The 25,297-nt window shown below is 54.1% G+C and overlaps 2 protein-coding genes across 5 annotated transcripts in view; one reads left to right on the top strand and one right to left on the bottom strand.

Annotated features, from left to right (window-relative positions):
- The window catches only part of TMPRSS2 (transmembrane serine protease 2), a 53,945-nt gene extending 32,292 nt beyond the window's left edge, over positions 1 to 21,653 (top strand). For all 4 annotated transcript variants that reach the window (XM_037043000.1, XM_037042999.1, XM_037042998.1 and 1 more), the window contains 10 exons: positions 387 to 506; positions 6,742 to 6,868; positions 8,063 to 8,173; positions 13,145 to 13,188; positions 13,947 to 14,118; positions 15,369 to 15,544; positions 15,915 to 16,010; positions 17,886 to 18,028; positions 18,452 to 18,604; positions 20,140 to 21,653. In XM_037043000.1, coding sequence (XP_036898895.1) covers positions 387 to 506; positions 6,742 to 6,868; positions 8,063 to 8,173; positions 13,145 to 13,188; positions 13,947 to 14,118; positions 15,369 to 15,544; positions 15,915 to 16,010; positions 17,886 to 18,028; positions 18,452 to 18,604; positions 20,140 to 20,151 — 1,154 coding nt within the window. In that variant the 3' untranslated portion in view covers positions 20,152 to 21,653. The remainder of the gene's footprint in view (positions 1 to 386; positions 507 to 6,741; positions 6,869 to 8,062; positions 8,174 to 13,144; positions 13,189 to 13,946; positions 14,119 to 15,368; positions 15,545 to 15,914; positions 16,011 to 17,885; positions 18,029 to 18,451; positions 18,605 to 20,139) is intronic.
- Positions 21,654 to 24,535: 2,882 nt separating this feature from the next.
- The window catches only part of MX1 (MX dynamin like GTPase 1), a 28,319-nt gene continuing 27,557 nt past the window's right edge, over positions 24,536 to 25,297 (bottom strand). Inside the window, exon 14 of the mRNA XM_037042997.1 lies at positions 24,536 to 25,122. Within this exon, the coding sequence (XP_036898892.1) occupies positions 24,892 to 25,122 (231 nt within the window). The 3' untranslated portion in view covers positions 24,536 to 24,891. The remainder of the gene's footprint in view (positions 25,123 to 25,297) is intronic.

Raw genomic sequence — 25,297 nt, 5'->3', positions numbered from 1 at the left:
CACACCTAGTCCCCTGCACCCCAGTGTGCAGCAGTGGCCACTGCTGGCCCAGGGGGGCCCTCCCCCGCCATCCGCCCTTTTCCATCAGCCTAGGGCCACGCAGACCCCCGGGGATCCCCGTGGGGCAGAGAAGATGTGGAGCCTGTCCGAGGCCGGGGGTCCTTCCCTCGCCCTGAAAGGAGGGCACCCTTGGGGCTCTGTGTCTTTGGCCTGTGACCCTGTTTTCTTCAACATGTAGCAGCGAGGACATGTCCCTCCTTGTTACAGTTCGGGGGAAGGTTTCTTCCCCCTTGTTACGTGGGGTGGACGACAGAACTCTGGTGGGTGTGGGGCAGTTCCCTTGGTTTCTGAGCCTATTGGGTGTCTCCTTCCCATCTCTCTGCCAGCGGAGAGCAAGTGCACGGTGTCGTCGATGGAGTGCGGCTCCTCGGGGACCTGCGTCAGCGCCTTTCAGTGGTGCGACGGGATCCTTCACTGTCCCAGCGGGGAGGATGAGAACCAGTGCGGTGAGTGGGGCAGTGCCGTCATGAGTCCCTACCTGGAGCCTTGGGTCAATCCTCATTTTCAGAGGAGGAGATAGGCTCAGAGAGCGTGTGCTTCTCTCTGCGTCACACAGCAGTGGGAAGGACAAGACAGGTCCCGTTCCTGGGACAGGTCTGCTCCTGTCTGCCACAGAGCATCGCTGCACGGCCGTGACGAGGAGCAGCCGTTGTAAGGTGTAAATCGGGGAGCGCACGAGGCGGCTGTGGCTCTAGCAGGAGAGGTGATGCTTGTGGGTCAGGGTTGGGCTGCTGCCACCCACACCACATCTGCGAGCTGATAGTTCGACCCACAGGTGGCGCTGGGGAAAGACTGTCCACTTCGTGGCCATCTTCTTCCCCTGTGGTTGTCCTTGGCGAGCTTCCCCTTCCTGCACATCCTCGCTTCCAGGTCGGACACCTGTGTGGGATGCTCCATCTGTCCTGGCTTGTGGGTTCCTCCCCAAGGGAGCCTGTGCCCCAGGTGGGCCTCTGCCACCTGCGTGGCCACCTGTGTCCCCCGGTGAATGCCTCAGACTCTGTGCCAAGAGCTCTGGTTTGTGAGTGTTTGTATTTGCAAATGACTCACTCTTCCAACTTTCAGCACACTTTATTTTAATGATGATAGATAATATTTGTCTCTATTTTCGTACATGGAGTGGAGAGCTTTTGAGGCTATAGACAAACACACATGTAAAGTACATACTCATACACACACTCATGCAGACACACCACATGTACAAACACACACTGCCATGTCCACATAGCATGTATAAAAACACACCTTCTTTTGCAGACATACCAGGTGTATACACACACACACCTGTTCACCAGCCACTAATGGTTTACCTTTGAGGCAACTAATAAGAGGTTTTGCTTCTTGTTCAAGCAAGATTTTGCATGTTAAGGCAAAGCAAAATATTGTTTGCATCTTAAGGCCATTTCCCAATGGCTGCCATCCAGCTGACTCCGAGGCACGTGCTGACGAGCATCCGGAAAGGAGGACATGGGCTCCGCGCCCTTTCCCTTTGCTGCCCAAACTCTGCTTGCAGACCCGCCCTCCTCACCAGTCTCCTCCTGGTGGGCTCTCCGTCCTGCCAGCAGTCGCTGAGGCCCTAGCACAGGGTAGGAAACATCCCCAGAAGTAAGCCGCAGCGTCGGAGGGCTGTGTGTCTGTGCTGTGCTAGTGAGGCACTAACTTCTCCATCGATTATTTAGATAAAACAAGGTACACGAATGTGACACGTGTGATCTCTCCCAGAGCAGACCGTGCTCGTGAGCGCCTCTAATCCGTCCTTGTAGAGGGGAAACACTTTTCCATGGGGTGTTCGTCCTCAGACACTGAAGAACGTCACCCAGCTTGTGAAGAACATTGCAGAGTGTGTAGCAATTTCTTCCCAAGGGCCTATGTGTGTAAATATATAGTGTAGGTATTCTCACGTCAATTCTGCATTCTACGTCTGTTGCTGTGCTTTCTGTGAGTGTTTAAAGGCCAGCAGAGCGGTGGAAGGGCCACTCGAGGTGACAGTGGACACACTGTGTGGATGCCGGAGATTCGCTAAAGGGCAGATCTCCATGCTCTCGACATAGAAGGCAGGCAGGCAGGAAGCAGGAGGCAAGGAAACAAGATGAAGTGATGCGTACGTTAATCAGCTCGACTCTTGTGATTATTTCACAATGGATATGTCTGTCGGAACACCAAGTTGTACACCTCAAATACCCACACATTTTATTTGTCCATTATATGTCAGAAAAGCTGAAAAAAATGTGATACTTAAAAGACAAAAAAGACTAGCACAGGCTCTGTGACGCATCAGTGGTCCTCCTAGTTAGCATCGAAATGCACATAGTTGGAAGGGGGGGATCTCCCAATTATCCACAAATCAGAAATGAAATGTCTCCTTTACTTTCTTTTTCTAAGAAATATTTTATTTATTTATTATTGTAGAGAGAGGGGAAGGGAGGGCAAAAGAGAGGGAGAGAAGCATCAATGTGTGGTTGCCTCTTGTGCGCCCCCTACTGGGAACCTGGTCCACAACCCAGGCACGTGCCCCAGACTGGGAATGGAACGGTGGACCCTTTGGTTTGCAGGCCGGCACCAAATCCACTGAGCCACACCAGCCAGGGCTGTCTCCCCTACTGTCTACCGTGCCAGCTTACATTTTATTTTCAATTTTGGGAGTTTATTTAATTCTGGTTACTTTTAAAAAGTGATTAGACTTTATTTTTTTTTAAAGATTTTATTTATTTATTTATCTTTAGAGGGGAAGGAGAGAGGGAGAGAACATCGATGTATGGTTGCCTTTTGTGCATCCCCTGCTGGTAGTTAGCCTGCAAGGAACCAGTCTGCAACCCAGGCATGTTGCCCTGACTGGGAATCGAACCGCGATCGTCTGGTTCGCAGGCCCGCGCTCAATCCAGTGAGCTACGCCAGCCAGGTTAGACTTTATTTTTTAGAGCAGTGTTAGTTGTGTAGAAGTTGGGCAGAGTACAGAGTACAGAGTTCCCATGCCCCCTCACAGCTGCCTTTATTTCTGATATCTTGCATCGGTGTGGTACACGCCTTACGATTGAGCCAATATTGGTACGTTATTATTAACTCAAGTCCTGCAGTCACGGTAGGGCTCACTCTTTTTTTAAGGTTTTATTTATTTATCTTTAGAGAGTAAGGGAAGGACAGGAGAGGAATATCTATGTGTGGTTGCCTTTCTTTCGACCCCTGCTGGGAACTAGCCTGCAACCCAGGCATGTGCCCTGACTGGGAATCGAACTGCGATCATCTGGTTTGCAGGTCCACGCTCAATCCACTGAGCTATACCAGCCAGGGCTTAGGGCTCACTCTTGACATTGTGGACAAATGTATAATGACATGTCTGCATTTTCTTTTTTCTTTTTAATATATTTTATTGATTATACCATTACAATAGTTGTTCTATTCCCCCCTTCATTCCCCTCCACCCTGCACACCCCCTCCCCCACCATTCCCCCCCTTTAGTTTATTACCACGTGTCTCAAGTTCTTTAGAACTTGAGGGAAATTCTATATTTCCCCTACTATTCTTGCCCTCCCCCTATCTATTTTTTACCTACCATCAGTGCTACTTATTTTCTGTATCTTCTCCCCCCTTCTCCTCCTCCCACTCCCCTGTTGCTAACCCTCCATGTCTTCTTCATTTCTATGGTTCTGCTCTTGATCTAGTCCTCTTGGTGTGCTTTTGTTTTAGGTGTGGTTGTTAGTAACTGTGAGTTTGCTGTCCTTTCACTGTTCATATTTTTCATCTTCTTTTGCTTAGATAAGTCCCTTTAACATTTCATATAATAAGGGCTTGGTGATGATGAACTCCTTGAATTTGATCTTATCTGAGAAGCACTTTATCTGTCCTTCCATTCTAAATGAAAGCTTTGCTGGATAGAGCAATCTTGGATGTAGGTCTTTGGATTTCATGACTTGGAATACTTCTTTCCAGCCCCTTCTTGCCTGTAAGGTCTCTTTTGAGAAATCCGCTGACAGTCTGATGGGGAACTCCTTCGTAGGTAACTGTCCCCTTATCTCTTGCTGCTTCTAGGATTCTCTCCTTCATTTTCATCTTGGCTAATGTAATTATGATGTGCCTTGGTGTGTTCCTTCTTGGGTCCAACTTCTTTGGGACTCTCTGAGCTTCCTGGATTTCCTGAAAGTGTATTTCCTTTGCCAGACTGGGGAAGTTCTTTATTATTTGTTCAATTTTGTTTTCCACTCGTGGCTGTTCCTCTTCCCCTTCTGGTACCCCTATAATTCGGATGTTGGAATGTTTAAAGATGTCCTGGAGGTTCCTAAGCCTCTCCTCATTTTTTGAATTCTTGTAACTCCACTTTTTTCTGTTTGGTGATTTCTTCCTTCCTTCTGGTCCACCCCTTTGATTTGAGTCCCAGTTTCCTTTCCATCACTATTGGTTTCCTATGCATTTCCCTTCATTTCAATTAGTTTAGCCTTCATATGTTCCTCTAATTTGTGACTATAATCAACCAGTTCTGTGAGCATCCTGATCACCAGAGTTTTGAACTGTGCAACTGAGAGGTCCACTATGTCTTTTTCACTTAGAGTTCTGGGCTCTGGGACTTTGAGTTCTTCTTGAGCCATATTTTGGACTGTTTGTGCCTATTACATATGAGGAGCGGAGCCCTAGGTGTTCACCAGGGCCAGGCAACTCAGTCTCTGGGTTGTGACGCTGTACGTGGGGGCGGGGTCAAAGGAAAGCAATGGCGGTCCCCTCTGCTACCTTCCACCACCAGGAAGGTAGCAGTCTGTCCCACTGCGCAAATGTTCAACCACGGTCAGCCCAAGGTCAGCCCACCACTGCTGGGTTCACCGCTGGGGCCTGCGCAGTCCGTCTCACTGCTCACTCCTCTCTTGGTTTATCTGTGCGTGAATGTGTGACCGCAGCCAGCCCACCGCCCCGCACCCTCACTGGGTCCGCCTGATGCTACCCCGGCTGCCTGGGTGCCTGGGGTCGGGGGGGTCTTTCCTGCCCGACCCTACTCTGCTGCTGGCTCCGCCCCTCTTACAGGTACGGTTGAACAGTCGGTTGTTGTCGGATAGTTCAATTTTCTGTTCTTTGGCTGCGTCTTTGTTCACCAAACCTTTGTTGTATTCAAACTTGGTTGTGGGAGAAGGCACAGTGTTTCCACCTACACCTCCATCTCGGCGGAAGTCCGCGCCTGTGTTTGCATAGTGTCATGCAGACTAACTTCACTGTCCTAAACATCCCCTATGCTCCACCTGTTCACACCCCCACCCCCACCTGCAGGCAACCACTGACCTGACTGTCTCCACGGTTTTGCATTTCCCAGGATGCCAAGGAGTGGGAACCCTGCAGTATCTAGCCTTTCAGGTTGGCTTCCTTCCCTCAGTAACAGGCATGTACGTGTCCCCCTTTCATGGCTTGATTGCTCATTTCTTTTATAGCCCTGAGTCCTATTCTGTTATCTGGATCCAGTAGATTTGTCTACCCACTCACCTCGAACACGGGGCTAGCTCACATGTAGCACGTGGAATCACGCTTCACGGACGTTGTGGGAAATCATTAGCTCAAGGCTGGTATCCTACGGAGGAATGTCAGCCACACAGTCCAGCCAGTCAGGGGCCACAGATGGGCGGCGACAGTGAGGGTCCCGCAGTGGGCACTTCCGGCCCGCACGCGTTCCCCCCGAGCCACGGGGCCAGGTTTCCCACGACACTCCGGTCAGTCCAGGGCACATAGCACTGCTCTCCATGAATCCGTGCTCGACTGTTCCCCACAGAACGAAGTGTTCGCAGAATTCTGAGTTGCAGCCACTTCTCGGGAGAGGAAGGAATGGAATTGCGAGGGGCTTGCACTGTATTTGTAAAGTTCGATCTCTTTAGAAAGCTGTGGTTTTGGCAACATGTGGATGAATTTCGAGGCAGAGCCTTACACGAGGTGCTGGGCACGCCCCTGGGTGCTCTGCCTGGGTTCAGGATTTGGGTGAGAGACAGCCAAATGCTTGAAGCAATTGTCAAAAGAGCACTTTTTAAAACCCTTTTATCTTATTTATTTATTTCTCAAAAGCAGTTTTGTGGAGGTATAATTCACAAGACCCATCCACTTAAATGATACAATTCAGTGGATTTCACATATTCAGATATGTGCCGCCATCACTGTGATCGATTCTGAAATATTTTTTGTCCCTTCAGACGCAATCCTTGAGCCAGCGCCCCCCTTATCACTCCTCTCAGCCCCTAAGCCCCGAGCAACCATCGACCTCCTTTGGGTCTCTGCCCAGTTCCTACTCCAGACATTTCAGAGAAATGGAACCCGCCCCTCGTGTCTGGCTTCTGTCACTCAGCAGTGTCTTTGGGGCTCACAGATGTTTCTCGTGTGTCAGTGCCTCTCCCCTTTGAGGCCGAGGAGCATTCCATTGCGCACATGGACCGTCCACGGTGCATTCACCCCTCGATGGACACTCGGGTTGTTTCGGCCACTTGACTGTGCGACTGTGCTGCTGGGAACACCTGTGGTCATAGTCTTGTCTGAATCGCTATTTTCAATTCTTTGGGGTAAAGAGCCCTTTTCAGGAGGAGAGAAGAGTTCCGCGGCATCCCTCCTGGGTGGTCAGCGTTGGGGGGAGAGGGAACTGGCCACCTTCCAAGCCTCTGTGTCCCGGGAAAGGTGGGGCTCATGCGGTGGTCGGGACCTGGCACTCACGGGCCCTCTCTCTCCATGCAGTTCGTCTCTATGGCCCGAACTTCATCCTGCAGGTGTACTCGCCCCAGAGGAAGTCCTGGCACCCCGTGTGCCGCGACGACTGGAGTGAGAGTTACGGAAGGGCAGCGTGCCAGGACATGGGCTACAGGTGGGTTTGGAGCCCCACAGCCTCACAAGGGGCACTGGGGCACCCTGGTGACAGCGACAGGCAGCAGAAACTTAGGAAAGTCTCGCTGCCTCTCCTTGGAAGTCGCAGCCGCAGACAGTCGTCTCTGTCCCAGAGCTGACTTGTCCAGTGGACGCGGTGCCCTGCCTGGACCTCCACCCAGTGCTGCAGTCCCCAGGGTCCAGGGTGCTGATGGAGGGCCTCCTGGGGTGGGGGCTGAGGGTGGGGGGTGAACGGGGAAGGTCAGCAAGAACAGGCCCTGCACAACCTTCACGGCATGCACGTGGGACGCAAGGAAGGCTATCAATGGGCGAGAACCAATCATCAGATTTGTAATTACTTCCTGCATGTGGCCTCAGGGAGAGTGGGAGGGGAGACCACAGTGTCCCCTCCCAGAGAGTCCCAGCTGCGTCTCACCAGAGCATGTCCGGGAAATGCTGGGCGGCCATCTGGCCTCACGAGGAAAGGCGGTGGAATTTTACGGCCAGCGTCTCTTCCTTGGAGTGTCCCTGTGTGACCGCTTGTTAAGAACTTGGCATCTTAGTAACGAAACACTTTGAAATGCACCGCCCCTCCCCCGAAGGGCTGATGCACCGCCCCTCCCCCGAGTGCCCTGGTGAAGCCCCCGTCCCGGGCCTGTGTTCATCACGGGGCGTGTCTCAACATCCTTGCGTTTTGTCAGATCACATGCACACACACGCCCTCGTTCCTGTTTCTCGTTTTCTTTCCTTAACCTGTATTTTCCCCCATTACCATTTAGTCTCCTCATACTCCCTGCCCCTCGCCCTGCCCACAATCACCACGCTCCTGTCCATTCCAGGAGTCCTTTTTTCTTTCTGCTCAATGCCTCCACCCCTAGTGTCTCCCCCTCCCCGCTTAGCTGTCACCCTGCTCTCCATCTGTGAGTCTGTCCCCATGATCGTGTCTTTATCCTCATCCAAACCAGATGAGAAACTTGGCTGGTGGGGGATTTGACCTGATGCTTCAGGGGTATCGGAGTGAGATGGTCATCCCACGGTCACTTGTTAAAACCTTGTGATTTTGTTTTCCAAAATGCTAAGGCGTTTTTCTGCCCTGAGCCTCACGCAGGAGGAGTCTTGTGACACATACAGCACAGGATTGGGGGTCGCTCATGACTTACCCGTTCTTTTAAATGTGATTTCCTATCCTTTTTAGGAACAGTTTTTATTCCAGCCAAGGCATAGCAGATGACAGCGGAGCCACCAGCTTCATGAAGCTGAACCTGAGCGCCAGCCGCGGCGACCTGTACCAGAAGCTGTACCACAGGTGCTGCCCGGTCTCCTTTGAACAGTTTGTGATGAGAAAGGCAGGGGGAGCCGGGGCCTCGAGGTCCCCAGCCTGGCCTTTCCGAGCTGCGATGCTGGGATTGGCTGGGTTCTCTCGGCAAGGAGCAAGGCTCACGCGACATTGCAGTGTGCCCTCTGCCCTCCATGGTATTAGGTGACATTGCCAAACCGAGAGCCCACACTCTTCACTCTCTGGACATTAGACGTGCCTGCAGTGTGTCGGGGAGAGTGTCTGGAACCGCCGCCGGGTCCCTGCAGGGTGACCCGCCCACCATGCCTGCCAGGGATGGGGCTGGATTTAGCGCTGAAAGTCCTGCTTCCCTGGAACCCCCCCAGTCTCAGGCAATAGGGACTGTGGGTCTCCTGGCCCTACGCATAGTGCCATGTGATGCCCTGGGGGGCATGGGGAGGGAGCAGCTGGTTCGGTTCAGCCAGCATTGCCCAGACCTCCAAGCCGACTAGCAAACCAAGACGTTCTGGGTGGGGCACGGTGAGTGCCCTGTGGGTGGAAATCCACCCAAACATCCCGTCAAGTGGTTGGTAGCTTAACCTGTTATGAGGGTGGGGGCAGGGTGGGCTTAAGCTACTTGATTTGTTTTGCACCTGTTTAAAATGTTTACAGTCTCCTCAGGGTCATTATTAGCAGAGGTAGCGTTCTTTATGTAAAAGACACAGTGTCCATTGTGAGTGAGCCTTCCTCAGCTCCCAGGTCCCTGTCACTCCCCCGAAGGTGGTTAGCTCAGCTGTCAGCTTGCCATGGGCTGGGTGCTGCTTTAGGGAAGGGTGAGTTAATCACTCCGCCCTTCCTTTCCCCTGAGTGGGAGGCTGGAAGCAAGTTTGCATTCCCGGCGACAGACCGCTGGCTGAGGTGGCCCGGGGGCCGACTTCCTCCCGAGGTTGGCTCTCCCATCCCAGGGAATGTGACAGGGTCAGCCCCCGCCCAAGGAGGGGCATGCACAGCAGCCAGGTGTGCCCATGAGAGCGGTGGGGCTGGGCCGGCCCAGGTGAGGCTGGGATACAGCTGCCCTTGTCTTCCTGGGCGGAGCCTCTCAGGGGCCACTGCCTCTGGAGAAAAGAGGAGGCGGTCATTGCCGGGCACATGGTGTCTCCTGTCTGTGGTGGGGGTGGCAGAGACTTTCCTTTGGTTTCCAGAAGTTGTCCTTCGATATTGTGGATGAAAAAGGGGCCACATACTAAACCTGAGGAGCTCGGGGGAGGCCTGTGTGGTGACCTTGCGAACTCAGAGATCGAAAGTATTCTCATTAGGACGGCCTGAAGGTAGAACTTCCTACTGAAGAGTATTCAGGGGAGGCAGTCAAGTCTGCTGGGTGTTATGTGTTTCTAACAGAAGCCAATCTCTCCCTTAAAGGAGCCCCTCTGTTACCTTTTTGCATCTAAGATAACTCACGGTATAAGAGACTTTGGGGATATCCCTTTGTTTCCCCACCCCCCCGAACCCCTCAAAACACAGTCAGCACCAGAGTAGCAAGTTAATTGTTAACTGTTAAGTATCCTTCACTCGCCAATGTGAACAAGTATGTCTCTGATTTTCTTTTTTTTCTTATTTATTTATTTTTTAAATATATTTTATTGATTATACCATTACAGTTGTTCTATTCCCCCCTTCATTCCCCTCCACCCGCACACTTCCTCCCCCACCATTCTCCCCCCCCTTAGTTTATAACCACATGTCTCAAGTTCTTTAGATTCTATATGTCCCCCACTATTCTTGCCCTCCCCCCTATCTATTTTCTACCTACCATCTATGCTATTTTCTGTGCCTTCTCCCCCCTTCTCCTCCTCCCACCCCCCTGTTTCTAACCCTCCATGTGTTCTTCATTTCTATGGTTCCACTCCTGATCTAGCTGTCCTCTAGGTTTGCTTTTGTTTAGCTGTGGTTGTTAATAACTGTGTGTTTGCTGTCCTTTCACTGTTAATATTTTTCATCTTCTTTTTCTTATATAAGTCCCTTTAGCATTTCATATAATAAGGGCTTGTTGATGATGAACTCCTTGAACTTGACCTTATCTGAGAAGCACTTTATCTGTCCTTCCATTCTAAATGAAAGTTTTGCTGGATAAAGCAATCTTGGCTGTAGGTCTTTGGATTTCATGACTTGGAATACTTCTTTCCAGCCCCTTCTTGCCTGTAAGGTCTCTTTTGAGAAATCCGCTGACAGTCTGATTGGTACTCCTTTGTAGGTGACTGTCCCCTTATCCCTTGCTGCTTCTAGGATTCTCTCCTTCATTTTAGTCTTGGCTAATGTAATTATGATGTGCCTTGGTGTGTTCCTTCTTGGGTTCAACTTCTTTGGCACTCTCTGAGCTTCCTGGATTTCCTGGAAGTCTATTTCCTTTGGCAGATTGGGGAAGTTCTCCTTTATTATTTGTTCAAATAAGTTTTCCACTCGTGGCTGTTTCTTTCCCCCTTCTGGTACCCCTATAATCCGGATGTTGGAACGTTTAAAGATGTCCTGGAGGTTCCTAAGCCTCTCCTCATTTTTTTGAATTCTCATTTCTTCATTCCTTTCTGGTGGGATGTTTTGTTCTTCCTTCTGGTCCATTCCATTGATTTGAGTCCCAGTTTCCTTTCCATCACTATTGGTTTCCTGTGCATCTCCCTTCATTTCAATTAGTTTAGCCTTCATATGTTCCTCTAATTTGTGACTATAATCAACCAGTTCTGTGAGCATCCTGATAAACAGTGTCTTGAATTGTGCTTCTGAGAGGCTGGCAATTTCTCGGTCGCTTAGAGTTATTGGCTCTGGGACTTTGAGTTCTTCTTGCACCATCTTTTGGGCTGTTCGTGCCTGTTCCATAGCAGGATCAGAGGCCTAAAGTGTTCACTAGAGCAGGGCAACTAAGTCGCTGGGTTGTGACGCTGTATGTGGGGGCGGGGTCAAAGAGGGACTATGGCGTCCTGTCCGCCGCCTGCCGCCACGGCCCTCACCGGTGCCGCAGTTGCTGCCGTCACCAGGCCCACGCATTTCGTTCCACTGCACACGAGTGTGCCACCGCCGTCAGCCCTCCACCACTGGGTTCGCCCCCTGGGGCCTGCGTGGTCCGTCTCACTGTGCGCGAATGTGTGACCTTGGTCAGTCTGCCCCACACCCTGACTGGTTCTGGGTTGCCTGCTCGCCTGGGTCGGGGGATCTGTCCTGCCCGATCCAGCTCCGCTGCTGGCTCCGCCGCTGGCTCTGCCTCTCTTACCGTCCCTGTTGAACGGTTCGTAGTTGTCGGACTTCCGTATAATTCCGTTTTCTGGTCTTTGGGTGTGTCCTAGTTCTTCAAACCTTTGTTGTATTCAAACTTGGTTGTGGGAGAAGGCACAGTGTTTCCACCCTTGCCTCCATCTTTCTGATTTTTCTTGATTTCATTCAGAGATTTCTCCACTTGGCCTCCTCCTATCTCCCTGGTCTGTCATCAGTAAACTTCATGAAACGCCCCCCCCCCCACCGCCTCCTTGGACTCTGATGCATGAAATAAGGTGCAGAACTGACCTCCGGGGCATTTTCTCAGTCCACGGAGATTTTGCTTCCTGGCAGTTGTCATCAGTTTGGCACAAATAAACTCACAAAAAATTCTTTCGAGTTGGACATTTATTGTATTGACAATATCTGAGTCTCTCGGCTGCTAGTGAGGTTTGCCTGAAAGACCGAGTGGCAGCATTGCCTTGCCCAGGAGGAGCAACCTCTCTGTTCTTAGAAAACACCTTATCGGCCCTGGCTGGCATAGCTCAGTGGATTGAGCGTGGGCCTGCGCACGAATCAAAGGATCATGGTTCGATTCCCAGTCAGGGCACATGCCTGGGTTGCAGGCCAGTTCCCAGCAGGGGGCGCATGAGAGGCAACCATACATTGATATTTCTCTCCCTCTCTCCTTCCCTTCCCATCTAAATATAAATAAAATCTAAAAAAAAAGAGAAAGAAAACTCATGGGAATGTGCTCTCTTGGCATTGCCAGGGTCCCTCAGCGAAAGAGTACCAGGACTCACCCAAAGTCCCAGGGACCCCGAGCGTCTCCGTTGGAAGGTCCTGTAAAGGACTTACAGGGTTTGGGCTTGTGTTGGGTCATTTGGGGGAAGGGTCGAAGAAGCAGGGATTCGCTTTGGATTCGCTGCTGTCAGGAATTGAGGGGGCTTCTTTTCTCAGAAGGGGTGGCAGGAAGCCAGGCTACCTCTGGGACTGGTGGGTGGTCGCTGGTTTGGACCAGGCTCCCGGCGTGTCTGTTCTGGCAGGAGTGTGCAGCAGGCCTGTCTGTGGGCTGGTGCCCCGTGTCGGTGTGCAGGGGGGCGCGGCCAGCCTGCACGCCGGAGGTCAGGGGAAGCTTCTCTCCCCTTCAGCACATTAGGAGGAAATTCGCTCTGCAACAGGATGCACGCCGCTTCTTTCTCATCCGTCCCCTCTAATGTTCACCTGCTGAACCAGTACCTTTCTCTTCTTCCTCTCCCGGGCAAGTAATTGATAGTATTGTTTTCTGTGCAAGAGATGTAAAGCAGTCATAAAAAAACAAAGTTTACCAATGGTTCCCTTAAAAAAATTAGAGCTTGATTTTAAATTCCAGATTAAAAATAACATCTTCTCTCTCTCTCTTCCCCCTTCCTCTCTCTCTAAAAAGGCAATAAAAATGTCCTTGGGGGAAGATAAAAATAAAAAAAAAAATAATAGCTGACGTTGCATGCTTACCCTCAAAACCACCCTATGAGTTGGTGCTCTAATTGGCCCATCTGCGTATGGGAAACTGAGGCACAGAGGTTAAGTAACTTGCCCATGGACACACGACCCCGTGCTCCGTGTCTGCCCTTCACCCCTGGCCCCTGTGTGGATTCGCTCTCCTGCTCCAGCCCTCAGTCACGGGTCCTTCCACGTCTGGGGAGGCGGGAACTAGGGGTGTTGGAAGGAAATGTGCATTCCTGCGCGTCTGTGACCAACATTCTCTTTCTTCTTTTGCAGTGATGTCTGTTCTTCAAAAACCGTGGTTTCTTTACGCTGTATAGGTAAGGGAGTCCTGCTTTCCCTTTTTGTGTCTCAAGAAGGGACACTTTCTGTGCCTCCAGACACATACCCCTGTGTCTTTGGGGCGGTGGGGAGAGAAGGGGCCGCATTTCTGTGCCACCCCGAGGTGGGGCCAGAGGCCTGTGCGTGCCCCCACGCTGGGTCTGGGTTACGCAGGGTTTCCGAACCCATGGCAGCAGGGAAGGCTCCGCCCCCGTGTGCCCTCTGCAGGATAGCCTTGTCCGGTTCTTTTAGGGGCTCTTGGTCCTGAAGCTCAGCTTTTCTGATTGAAGGGGTGAGACTAGCAGATGCTCCCAGCGGCCGCATGTCCCAGTGGTCTTGGCAGGGGTTTCCCAGCCGGGATGGACCCAAGGTCCTTTAGGTACCAAGAGAGCAGGTGCCCGTCCCACCCACCCTGGGGCCTCACCGGCCACCTGCTGGGAAATGTGACCCGCACACAGGAGGAAATGCCTCCTTCGCTTTTTTCGGGGATCCTGAGCATTCGGTCGTTCCCGATGATCCCAGGGCCTTGGTCATCCAGGAGCCCGCAGATTTCTTTCTAACCAGAAAGAAACCAGGGCATGTTCTCTACAAGTCAGACCCCAAACCAGCTGAATGAGGGGGTGGCAGCTGTCCGCCAGCCTGGGGGGACCTCTGGGATGGGGGCCATCGGGGCACACCCTGCGAGGGTGGGGGTCGGGGTAAGGTGGGGGGCCCGGTTCTGCTCCCTGGCCAGCTGCCTTGTGCTTGTCGCCCTCAGAGTGTGGGGTCAACAGGAAGATGGGCCGGCAGAATCGGATTGTGGGCGGGTCGAATGCCGCCCCCGGGGACTGGCCCTGGCAGGTCAGCCTGCACGTGCAGAACGTCCACGTCTGCGGAGGCTCCATCATCACCCCCGAGTGGGTCGTGACGGCCGCCCACTGCGTGGAAGAGTACGTTCACGGCGGGAGGAGGGCTCCTGGGTCTGGAGGTGACGCTGTGGCCATGTGACCCTGTGAGAAATCTTTCGACCCTTTAAGCTCTGGTTTCCTTGTGTATAACTGGGGGTCCTAGTGGTGCCCCCTTGTGGCATTGCTGGGAGGGTCAGATGGGCTGCTGCATGTGACACATGTGGCCCAGCCCATCCCCCAGCAGGCAGGGTGCGCCTGGGAGCTCACTGTCCTTTCCTGCCATCTCGGGAGCTCTGGGTGATTCACCTTGGAGAGAGCCACTCAGACACGCTCAGAGTTTGGGGGTCACATGTCGAGTTTTGAGGAAACCTCACTCACCAGAGCTATTTTCCTGGTTCAGACTGTGGCTGGGCCGGCTCGGCTCTGTGGCCCCAGGCAGTTCACTCGAGGTGTCTGAGCACAGTGTCCGCACCCATAAGGCAGGTGTGCCTGCCCCCCAGACCCCCAAGGGCTGTGGGGAAGGCTGAAGGAAAGCAGTGCTCATTTCCCAAGCTCACCCCCTCCTTCCCTCTCTCAGACTAGGATCGCTCGCTAGGCTTTGGGGTGCTCTTAATGGGAAGCACCCACACGAAGATAATGCCTGGATGGCTGTAGACCTAGAGTCTGTCCATCACCACACATTTATTAAGCACCTACTGTGTGTCAGGAAATGCCCTAACATGTACAGGTAGGGAAGAACCGGTCCTTCTGGAAATGAGGTTTAAACCTCTGAGAGGCATTCAGGTCCAAGAAAAAATGTTCTTGGAACTGCTGCTGCCGAATCTCAGAAGAGGATGAGCCCTGGAGGGAAAGTGCGCGGGGGCGGCCGTGCTGAGGTGGGGGTGAGGAGAGGCCTCCTCGCCTGTCCCTCTGGCTCTGATGGGTCCTGTCTGTCCTNCATTTATTAAGCACCCACTGTGTGTCAGAAAATGCCCTAACATGTACAGGTAGGGAAGACCCGGTCCTTCTGGAAATGAGGTTTAAACCTCTGAGAGGCATTCAGGTCCAAGAAAAAATGTTCTTGGAACTGCTGCTGCCGAATCTCAGAAGAGGATGAGCCTGGGCAGGAAAGTGCGCGGGGGCGGCCGTGCTGAGGTGGGGGTGAGGAGAGGCCTCCTCGCCTGTCCCTCTGGCTCTGATGGGTCCTGTCTGTCCTGGGACCCGTGGCTCCAGTGCATGACTTTTGATCACCGAGTGAGGGCATCACACGTGTGGCTCTGAGGCGCTGAGTGGCCTTTGTGCCTGTCCCCCAGGCCGCTGAACAACCCACGGTACTGGACGGCCTTCGCAGGGATTCTGAGACAGTCCTCCATGTTCTACGGCGACGGCTACCGAGTGGAAAAAGTGATTTCCCATCCGAACTATGATTCCAAGACCAAGAACAACGACGTCGCTCTTATGAAGCTGCAGACGCCTCTGCCTTTTAACGGTGTGTCCCTTTGTTCCTGGGGCTTGGGGTGTGTAGACCAAATCCGAAGGAGAGGCTGACTGGAGAGAAATGTGTGCTGTGATAAGCAGGAGGAAGGAATTCGTGTTGAGCTAGGAGTGGGGAATGTGCGGGAGGGCTGGTTGATGGAAGTGCGCTCCCCCCAGGCCAGGACCCCTGTTTGCAGGGGAAGCAGTGGTCGGGCAAGCGTGCCTTCACAGCAGGTGGTAGTTTAATCGATGCAGGAGCCACAGAAAAGGGTTCTGCCCACCATGCCCCGCCATTCGGGGCCTGGCCAGTGCTCTGTGGGGGTGGTCAGCAGGGCCCCTGGCCCCTGCCCACTGGCTCACGATGTGTTTTCTCCTCGAAACAGACAGAGTGAAACCTGTGTGCCTGCCCAACCCAGGCATGATGCTGGAGCCCAAGCAACCCTGCTGGATTTCCGGGTGGGGGGCCACCCACGAGAAAGGTGAGGCTCCCAGCGCGTGAGTCTGCGGTCCCGTGACACGCAGTGCTGGGTGTGGAAGTGGGAGGCCCGGGTTTCCATCCCGGTGCTATCCTGAGTGATTGGATGACTTGGGGCCGTTCTTAGTCCCTGTGCCTCAGTCTCCCCATCCGCTGCCTGGGAAGCACCCTACTCACCCTGCTTAACACACCAGGTTTGCAGTCGGGTCAGACGAAACGATTGGTTTCTGTGGATAAAGGCTTTGTAAGTGTGAGAAGTGTGAAATCCCCCCGTGGTCGTGTTTTGTGGCTGCTGGCAGGCCACCCTGGAAGTCAGCTGCCCTTGATGGCTGAGGGATAATGGACTTGGTGGGGGTGGGCATGCATGGCCTGTGATGGCCTTTGTCCTGACCCCCAGAGAGGGAGAAGGAACCAGACCCCTGCCCCCAACATAGACCCGCTCCACTTCCTTCAGTTATAAGGTCCTTTCATCTCAGATAATTTTCAAATGGAGGGATTCTGGCTGGTTCATTTCCGTGGAGTGCAGAAGGGCCTAGTGGTACAGAGGACCATTTTATATATTGTTGACACCCATCTTCCTAAAAGTATCCAGGGTGCACATACCGTGAATCCTTAGAATGAGGTGCAGAGGCCGAGGGCTGGGTGATGTGCAAGCTTTTCGGGGGACAGTGGCGGTGTGTGCCTCGTCTAAAGGAAGTGACTGCGGCTGAGCCTTCTCGCAGCAAGCCAGGCCGTGCCGCAGCTGACGGAGAAGGAAAAGCAGCAGATCACTGGGGAGAGCCTGCTGCGGTGGGAATGCGCCAGAGAACAAAACAAGACACGAATCTTTGCCCTCAGAAACGTACTTCACTTCCTCAAGTGGATGTCTGGGGCGGGATGTGGTCAGACAAACCCGAAACAACTGTGGCTGCTTTGAAGAGGGCCTGGTGAGGGTGTGGTCAGGGAAGGCTTCTTGGAAGAGGTGACATTGGAGCTGCCATTCTAGTGACAAGCATCTGTAAGGAGCAGAAGGGCCAGTGTGGCCGCAACAGGACCACCAGGGGTGAGGGGGTGGGCTTATGTCAGGCTTTGTAGGTGATGCACAGGACACCGGCTTTTATCCCTTGCAAGGTGGGGAGCCGTCGACAGATTTAAGCAAGGGCACGACATAATCTGATCCAGAAAGGATGTGGGCAAGAGTGGACAGAACATGATGGTGAGGGGACGGCTGCTGTGGTCCTCCATGACGAGTTGGCAGCTCAGACTTGGGTTTGGGGCAGAGGAGGCGACCATGTAGATTTGGGACAGAGCCACCAGACGTGCGGGTGGATGGAATGTCAGCAGGGGCAAGAGTGACAAGTCCAGGGTGGACGGCTTCCCACTTTGTGACGGAGCCCCCAGGGGTGGCGCACCATGGCTGAGCCAGGGGGTACTGAGGTAGGGATGGCGGTGGGGGTGGGCTATGTGAGGTCCGCTTTCAGCTCAGTGAGCCCATGGCACCCAGAAGACACCACGTGGAGGCAGCAAGGTGGGAAGGGAGAAGTGGGGACAGCGAGTGCCCGACGAGTGTTCGGAGACGTTGGAGAAGTGAGACGGCGCGTGGAGGAGGGCCTGGGACGGAGAAAGGCTGGTTCACCGGTGGTCCAGTGAAGAGGGAGCCGCGAGGGAGGCGGGTTGCTCCGACAGAGCCCAGCCCTTGAGTGACGGCCGGGGCACCCCCGGAACACGGGTGGAGTTCCACAGCCTGAGGCAGGACGTCCTCTGCCTGAGACCAGAACCTAGAGCTGTGTTCAGGAGGGAGGGAGGGGCGGGGACAGGGCATCCCCAGGACGGGGTCCACTCCCTCCGCGAGGGCTGCTGGCCGCAACGACTCCGCCCTGGCACAGTCTGTCTGTCTCAGGGAAAACGTCGGACCTGCTGAACGCCGTGATGGTGCCCCTCATCGAGCCCGTGGTGTGTAACAGCAGATACGTGTACAACAACCTCATCATGCCGAGCATGTTCTGCGCTGGGTACCTGCAGGGGAGCGTCGATTCTTGCCAGGTGACTGCGACTCTCACCGCCCGTGAGAGAGGGCTCCTTGTCCCTGGGACATCGTGGCGGCCAACAGTCACGGCGTGAGAGGTTCTGCACTGTCAACCACACCCACACGCCCCTGCTTCCTCCAGAAGGGCCTTTTACTGTCCAAGTGTCAGTGGAGGAGATGGAAGTTTTTGACTGTTTTTGAAATACAGATACCACCTGAGTTAGTGACTCTCAGCTGACTTAGGCTGAAGTTCATCATGGGTGCAGTCTCCTTGGGGTTGTATTACATACTATTACCTATTGGAGGAAAGATGAAACCCACACACCCACCCAGACATCCTGCTGAGAACCCCACCTGACCCCCCACCCCTGTGCCAGGTCAATGGTGTGTGTGTGGTAGTGCATTTGAAGTTCTGTTCTGTTCCTTGCTCTGTTCCCCAGGGTGACAGTGGTGGTCCTCTGGTCACTTTGAAGAACAGTGTTTGGTGGTTGGTTGGGGACACGAGCTGGGGAGCCGGCTGTGCCAAGGCGAACAGACCAGGAGTGTATGGGAACGTGACGGTGTTCACAGACTGGATTCATCAACAGATGAGGGTAACTGTCCCGTCCTGCTGATAGGGACGCTGTGTCAGAGCCCAGGTGTCCGCGAGCTGTGGCCCCGCTGCGGGGGGCTGACTGCTGCCCACCCATCGGCATGATGCAAACAGCGCCTGTCTTGACAACAATTTGCATTTAGGGTCGCCTGCCCCTCACCTGCCCCTGCCAGTACCCCCTGTCGCTACTGGTTGGCCTTGCTTATGTGCTGCCCAGTGGTGCTTGGACAAAAAAAATCTGGGGCTCAGCTTGGCAGGGAGAACTTTACCCGTGGGCTTGCACTCCGCTCTGTGTGCCCTGCTGACCTGCACTGTGCTGGCTCGGCGGGCTCCCCCCACCTCCTCACATGCAGAAGCACGGGGACGCAAATCCGCCTGTCAAGTTGTGGCTTTGCCCTGTCCTTTTCTGGACTGTTGAGTGCGCCCTGGGCAGGTCCCATAGTTTGTGGGTGGGGAGCAGTGGGGGTTCCCCTGTGTAAACAGAGATGGTAAAGATAGGAGGTCCCAGGTGCTGCCTGAGACCCTGCCCTCTGGGACTCCTGGCCAGACCACGCTGCTTAGCAGAGGCTTCTTCCTGGGCACTGCCCTCATCCTGGGTGAGAGCCAGGTGCTGTCCACTCCCGGGCTCCCCGGTCAGCAGTCTCCACCGGTTTCTGCCCCTGCCAGGGACAGGCTGCTGAGGAAAGGAAAACTTCTATTTTATGTTCTCTTGAGTCTCCAGTCTGGGGAGGGAAGGACAGGACCTGTTCTGGCATCCAAATAAAACCATGGGACCTAATACCTTCTAGTGACCAGAGTGGCTGGCCTGTCCACACCAGGCGAAGGGCCGAGTGCTGGAAATAGACAACCCAGTTGTCCTGTTGGGGGCTGTGCGGTGGAGGGAAGTGGCTGGGGCTGGGTGGTGAGCCAGGCCAAGGGGTGGACTGCTGTCCAGTATGTGAGAGAGCAAACCAAACCGCGTGGTGTGTCCAGGGCATGGCCAATGGCTGGGCACGGCCAGAGCACCTGGTGAAAAGCTGGACAGCAGGAGAGACTGTGGGCCGAGGGCCAGGCTTGTCAACACCTGATGACTCTCAGTGGCTGCGTCAGGCTTGGTTTTCCCAGTGAGGCCCACGCCCCAGCTGTGCTGAGTGGCGTGGTCTCCCGCACACCCTGCGGCCTCCTCCCTCCGCTGTCAGCCCAGCTCCGTAACCTTCATGCTGGAGGGCAGGGGCGTCAGACTCACTTTCACCAGGGGCCGCATCAGCCTCGTGGTTGCCTTCAAAGGTCCGAAATAATTTTAGGACTGTATACATGTAACTAGTCCTTAACTGTTCAGGAGTTCAACTTACATTTGGCCCTTTGAAGGCAACCGCGAGGCCGATGTGGCCCCCGGTGAAAGTGAGTTTGACACCCCTGCTGTAGGGAGATCATTTCCTTCTGTCCTATTAAGCTTGCTCATTTGGTGTGCGAGGGCCTCGTCAGTCTAGGGGGAAAGTAGTTTTCTACTTTTGTTTATCTTAAAAAGTAACATCATTCCTTCTTCCTTTTGAACAGGCAAACAGCTAACGTGTCCGGCCCTGTCCTCGACACCGTTCCCCGAGAAAAGGAAGGGCTGATGTCTAACTCCCTGTGCATAATAATGTATTTTTAGAAATGATTCAGAGGTCCTTTCATTTTGATTAAACAGTGAACTTGTCTGTCTCTGGCAATCTTCACAGTTCTGTGCAGGCCACGGTGGCTGCTCCCTGGGCCATGCTCCCTGACCTCTCGTCCAAAAGGGGTAACAGGCAGGGCTGTGTGTGGGTGCCCAGGGCCGACGAAGGGTGGAGGACGGAGTTTGCCATGGGCATCTTTCTTCCCAGCCCACCCAGGGGATGCCTGCGGGGCTGGGGACCTCTCAGCCACTGTGGTACCACTTGAGACAAAGCCAGGTGGGACAGCCGCCCTCTGGGGTCCTGCTACAGAGGGCCACTTGGGGTAGTCCCAGGGCCTGTCTCCACCCTGTAAACGTTTTTACTGATTAATTTTTAAGTGCCTTCTTAGCAGCCCAGGATGGTGGCTGGAAATAAAGGGACCAGCCCTTCATGGGTGATGACTTGACTGTCACTTGATAGGGTATCAGAAACCTTTTCTTCTTCTGGGGGGGTGGTGGTGAGTGCATGGACAGAGCCCCTGGAGCAAGGACCACCATTGCCCACCATCACCACTGAGCACTGCGGGGCAGGGTGGATGCGGCTCCACCAGCCTGACCCCGCCCTCCTCCCTGGCCCGCCTCTGGGCCTCCTGGGAGACGAGCACGCCCCGCAGTCCTCGCAGGGGGGCCGAGCGCACAGCTTGCTGGCCCTCTTCTGTCCGCTAGCCACAGGAACTTGCGGTCACCTGGGGAAATCAGGGATGTGTGATTGAAGGTACACTGTCTCCACGGAACGTTTCCACACGTTACTACCTCAGTGTGCATGGACTCGGGGCTGTGACGCCTCTAAGTAGTTGCTACATTTGGTTCTTTGACATTATTGTCCTTGGCAATTCGAGCTGCTTCCACAAGTGACTGGCTCCCAATTTCTGGAAATGAGTTTGCTGAAGAACAGAACCGTGCTTGCGACGAAGAAGACAAAGGTGCATTTTGGACTCTGTGTGGCCCCCCTCCCGGCCCCGAGGTTCCCCTAGAGAGGGGGGGTCGTGCTTGACTTGCTGGGGGGGCATGGGGGCGGGTCAGTGGTCTCCCGGGAGACTACGCTTTCGGTCCCACGCACTGCTTCCCAAGAACGAAATGATTCTCCTGCTAGGAGTCGGAATGGAAGGTTCCACAACCCCGTTTTCAGGACCCTCTCTGCTCCTCGGGCCTCAGGGGCAGGGGCGTCCCCAGAGGCCTCCCCGACACACGGCACCGAGGGGCCTGCCCCCCAAGCCAATCATTTAACAAGCCTTGTCACGGCGAGAATGTGTTCCTCCACTGGTGCGTCTTTGTATTTATGTGACCCCTGTTTGTCTTCTGTTTTGTATCTTTTTGTAACTGTAAAATTGAACTGTGAAATGCTGTACAAATAAATTATACTTCTTTTTCCAAATATTGACCGAGTCTTTGGAGCCCCCCGCCCATGCGGATTTTCGCCACAGTCACAAAAGCATTGCTAGTATTGAATTGCGGGATGCAACTGAATTTTAGTGAGGAGGCAGGTTCACAGATAAGAGCTCGTGAATGATGAGAGAGTATGTGTCTAGAAATGTCCACGTGGGCAGTTGACCACTTTTCCATTGTATCTTTCACTTTGGATTCATCTTGTGAATGATTTTCCCTCAGGATGGGGCTGGCTTCACTTAAAAGATCTAGTCAGAATGCCGAGCCTGGGGGAAATACTGTTATTTTTGTATTTAAAGCTTTATAAAAACAAGGTCATTTGCTTACTATAAAATGACCCGAAATACTAATAGTAAAGTGGGAACGTGAGTATTAATGAAAGTGAGTAATTTGTGCCCTCGCTGCTGGGCCCACAGGAAGTTCCCAGCCCCACCTGGGTTCCCCTCCTGCTGAGTTCACGGAACCAAGCTTCTGGCTTTACACTGGGGCCTGGTCTGTTCGCACCTTTCTGTTTTGCGGTCCCGATCCAGCTCTGATTTCAGATCCTTCTTCCATTGGGACCAAGGTGTCATCTGGAGCCTGATTTTGTAAAGAACGGCAAATCCCAAGACCGCAGCCCTTGGCTGCTTTGGATGTGCAGGGAGGGCGAAGTGGTTTCCGGAGCCCACTTCCCCGATGCTCCAGACGTTTCCAGAAAAGGCTGGAGTTTAGGCTACTTTCAAAGTAACATGTAAGAAATCCACAAAGGGCCCAGCTGTCTCCTTTTAAAAGAATTAGCTCTGTAAACAGTGGTGCGTGGGTCCTCACTTTGCTTTGCAGGCTTGTTGCTCTCTGAACAGCCCCTACCCTACGCGGATCGGATGGAAGGCTGAGACGTTCCCCTTTGCTGCTTCTCCTGTACCTGGTGGAGGGTTTGACGCTCAGATCAGAGAGCTTTAGGCTCTGCTTTTGCTTGGGAAGGATAGTGACAAAGGCAGGTCGTGTCTTGGAGGATAACCACAAATCCAGAAAGTCATTTGACCAAGCGCCCAGCACCTCCCACACACACCTCCTTCCCTCACAGTGTTTATTAAGCCCCTGCGGCGTGCCAGACCATGTGTTCTGGAAAATGGAGGCTTTTGGTCAGTGCAGTTCTCTCCAGCCCCTCACTGTGCTCTGCTCCAAACTCAGCCCAGTCCTTGGGTCAGCTGAGCCCCACAGGTGCCTGGAAAGTTCTGTGAGTGGGTGTCATTAACATTCGAGTATATCCCGCCCAGGTTGATGACCTTCCAGCTGGTGGGTGCTACGGGCTGGACAGTAGAATCTGGGGGTGTCTTTCATGGGTGTGGGGCAGGGGTGGGGGACCTCAGGGGCAGTTCAACCCCTTACCCGAGTCCTGCTACCTTCTGAAGGAAGCACCCAAAGTGGACTCCATGCCTATTTCTTCCTGTGTCCTGAACGCTTGGGAGGAAGGACAGTGAACTTCTCACTTATTGATGGCTGACAGTACAGGCCTGGAGATCCCCGGACACCTGCTGATTCTACCCAAAAGGAAAGATTGTGAGCGCCTCCTGAGTCCCCTTCAGATTTATCCCCTGCCCTCATCCCTGCCCCACCAGCTAACTTCCCATCTGGAGCACACACTAACGTCTTTCTTTCTCCACCCTCTCTGGGACTACCAGGACATTCATAGCAGCAAAGAACCCTTGGCAACACTGCCACCTATGTCCCTGGTCTCCCAGAATCTCTGCTCAGTGGTGAGGACACCTGGTACTGGAGAAGTTACTCGGGGCAGCCACGAGGGAGCACCAGTGCCCAGGCACCAAGGTGAGAAGCTGGCCTAGTCTCCTCAAGGGACATGGCCAGTACTGGCCTGGAGACACGTGCACTGCCTGCTTCCCCTTGTCCTTACAAGTCTGTGCGTACTGCTATAGGGTTCCTTTTCAATGAGTCAAGCTGGCTCCTGTGAGCGCTTGGCCCGGCATCAACCTGCAGGTGTTGGGCACCTGGGAGAGGCACGGAGGTGCTGCCCCGGAGGTGCACTGTTCTCCTGGCATTCCCTCTTGTGAACAAATTCTCATATTGTCCCGAAGCATGGAACAGCACTATCAGAAGTGATCTGGTTGCCGGGGGGCAGGGGGCGTTGATGGGAGGGGACAGCGTAAGCCCACCTCTCCGGCCTCAATAAGCGCTTGTCCAGCTTGGCCAGAAGCCCTTCCTTTCTGGACATCTTGGTGGAAAGGGCTCCCTCTGCCCCTGCCGGTTGTGCAGAATGGGTCTCTCCCGGAAAGCCTTCGCTCACGGGCCCCCCTCTTTGGCACAGCAGGCACACACCTCCTCTCTCTGCTTGTCCCTTGGCTTTCTCTCCTGTACTCTCGTGATGCTTCAACTCACTTTAAAGGACGTGGTACAGGTCCTTTCGGACACCCCCCACCCCCAGCTATAGCCCCGTTGTTCAGGGTCCTCCCCGTGAGCCAGCCGTGGCTGGGTATCCGCGAGTGCCCCCACCCCCTAGCCCAGGAGTCATGAGCACCGAGCTCCTGCAGCATAATCGTGCTGAGCATTCCACTGTCGCTGCCTCCCAGACCACCCCCAGCCACAGCGTCTGCCCGCTGAGCCACCTCTCCAGGCTCAGGCATCTGCCTTCAACTCCAAGGAGGTGTCCAGGGATCTACCAGTTGGACGCTTGATCAGTGCACACGACAAACAAGCAACGCTGCCTGCTTCACGCTGTTTCCCTCCATCCCTTCAGACTGTGGTGAATAACCAGACCGCCATCTTTCACTCCCTCATCCCCACCCCGCCCAGCCACAGGGGGCAGCATCTGCTCCCCGGGGTTCCTACCTGCTGTCATTTTCAGGGTTCCCCCCAATAAAAAGCGCATCAGAGAAATGTCTGTGAGAAAGAGTTTACTACAAACGGAGGAGGCGTAACTCCTACAGCAAGTGTATCCATGGTACTAATGGTCCCAAAACGTCGCATCGGTGAGAGGTTGTGGACAGAAGGCAGGAAACAGCCCTTCTGTGGGGCTCATGCGTGTTGGTCTTGGACACAGACATGGAGAGTGCCCGGGAAGGCCACGGCATCCGCCCAACCTAAACGACATCCTTCATGAGGGTGGGCCCTTGAGTCTCACGCCAGCTACCAAACGGCTCCTCATAGCCTCCTCCTAGGTCGTGGGTGATTAGCAAAGGTGGCTCTGGGGGGAAGGAGTCACGGAGACGCGAGTGGGCTAGAGCGCCCGCCACTTAACCGGGGAATTTGGATAACTCGCGCCGAGCCTTTGTCAGCCGCGCAAGCTGCTCCTTGAGGAACTTCCTCTTGTCGCTGGTGTCACTGCGCTCTGCGAGGAGCGCGTTGTAGCTCTCCCTGTCCTGCAGCAGCTGCAGCATGGCGCTGCTCAGCTTCTGGCCGTACGACCGGAGCATGAAGAACTGGATGATCAGCGGGATTTGGCTGGACAGGCGTTTGCTGGCCTCCTGGAAGGGACAGTTCCCAGGGGGGTTGAGGGGGCATTGTAAGGGAAAGACTCCCTCTTCCCCACGTGAGCGCCAGGAGGGACCTAGACCTGGCGGGTTTCAACCCCCCACCCTCAGGGCAGCAGGGAGCCCCCCACCCCAGAAGGCAGAGGGCGCTGGCCCGGACTCAAGGGCC

This window comes from Sturnira hondurensis, unplaced genomic scaffold (genome assembly GCF_014824575.4).
Source record: "Sturnira hondurensis isolate 20B ecotype Veracruz unplaced genomic scaffold, ASM1482457v3 Scaffold0003874, whole genome shotgun sequence".
NCBI lineage: Eukaryota > Metazoa > Chordata > Mammalia > Chiroptera > Phyllostomidae > Sturnira > Sturnira hondurensis.
The sequence above is the reverse complement of the archived record's forward strand: the minus strand, read 5'-3'. Positions and strand labels throughout refer to the sequence as shown.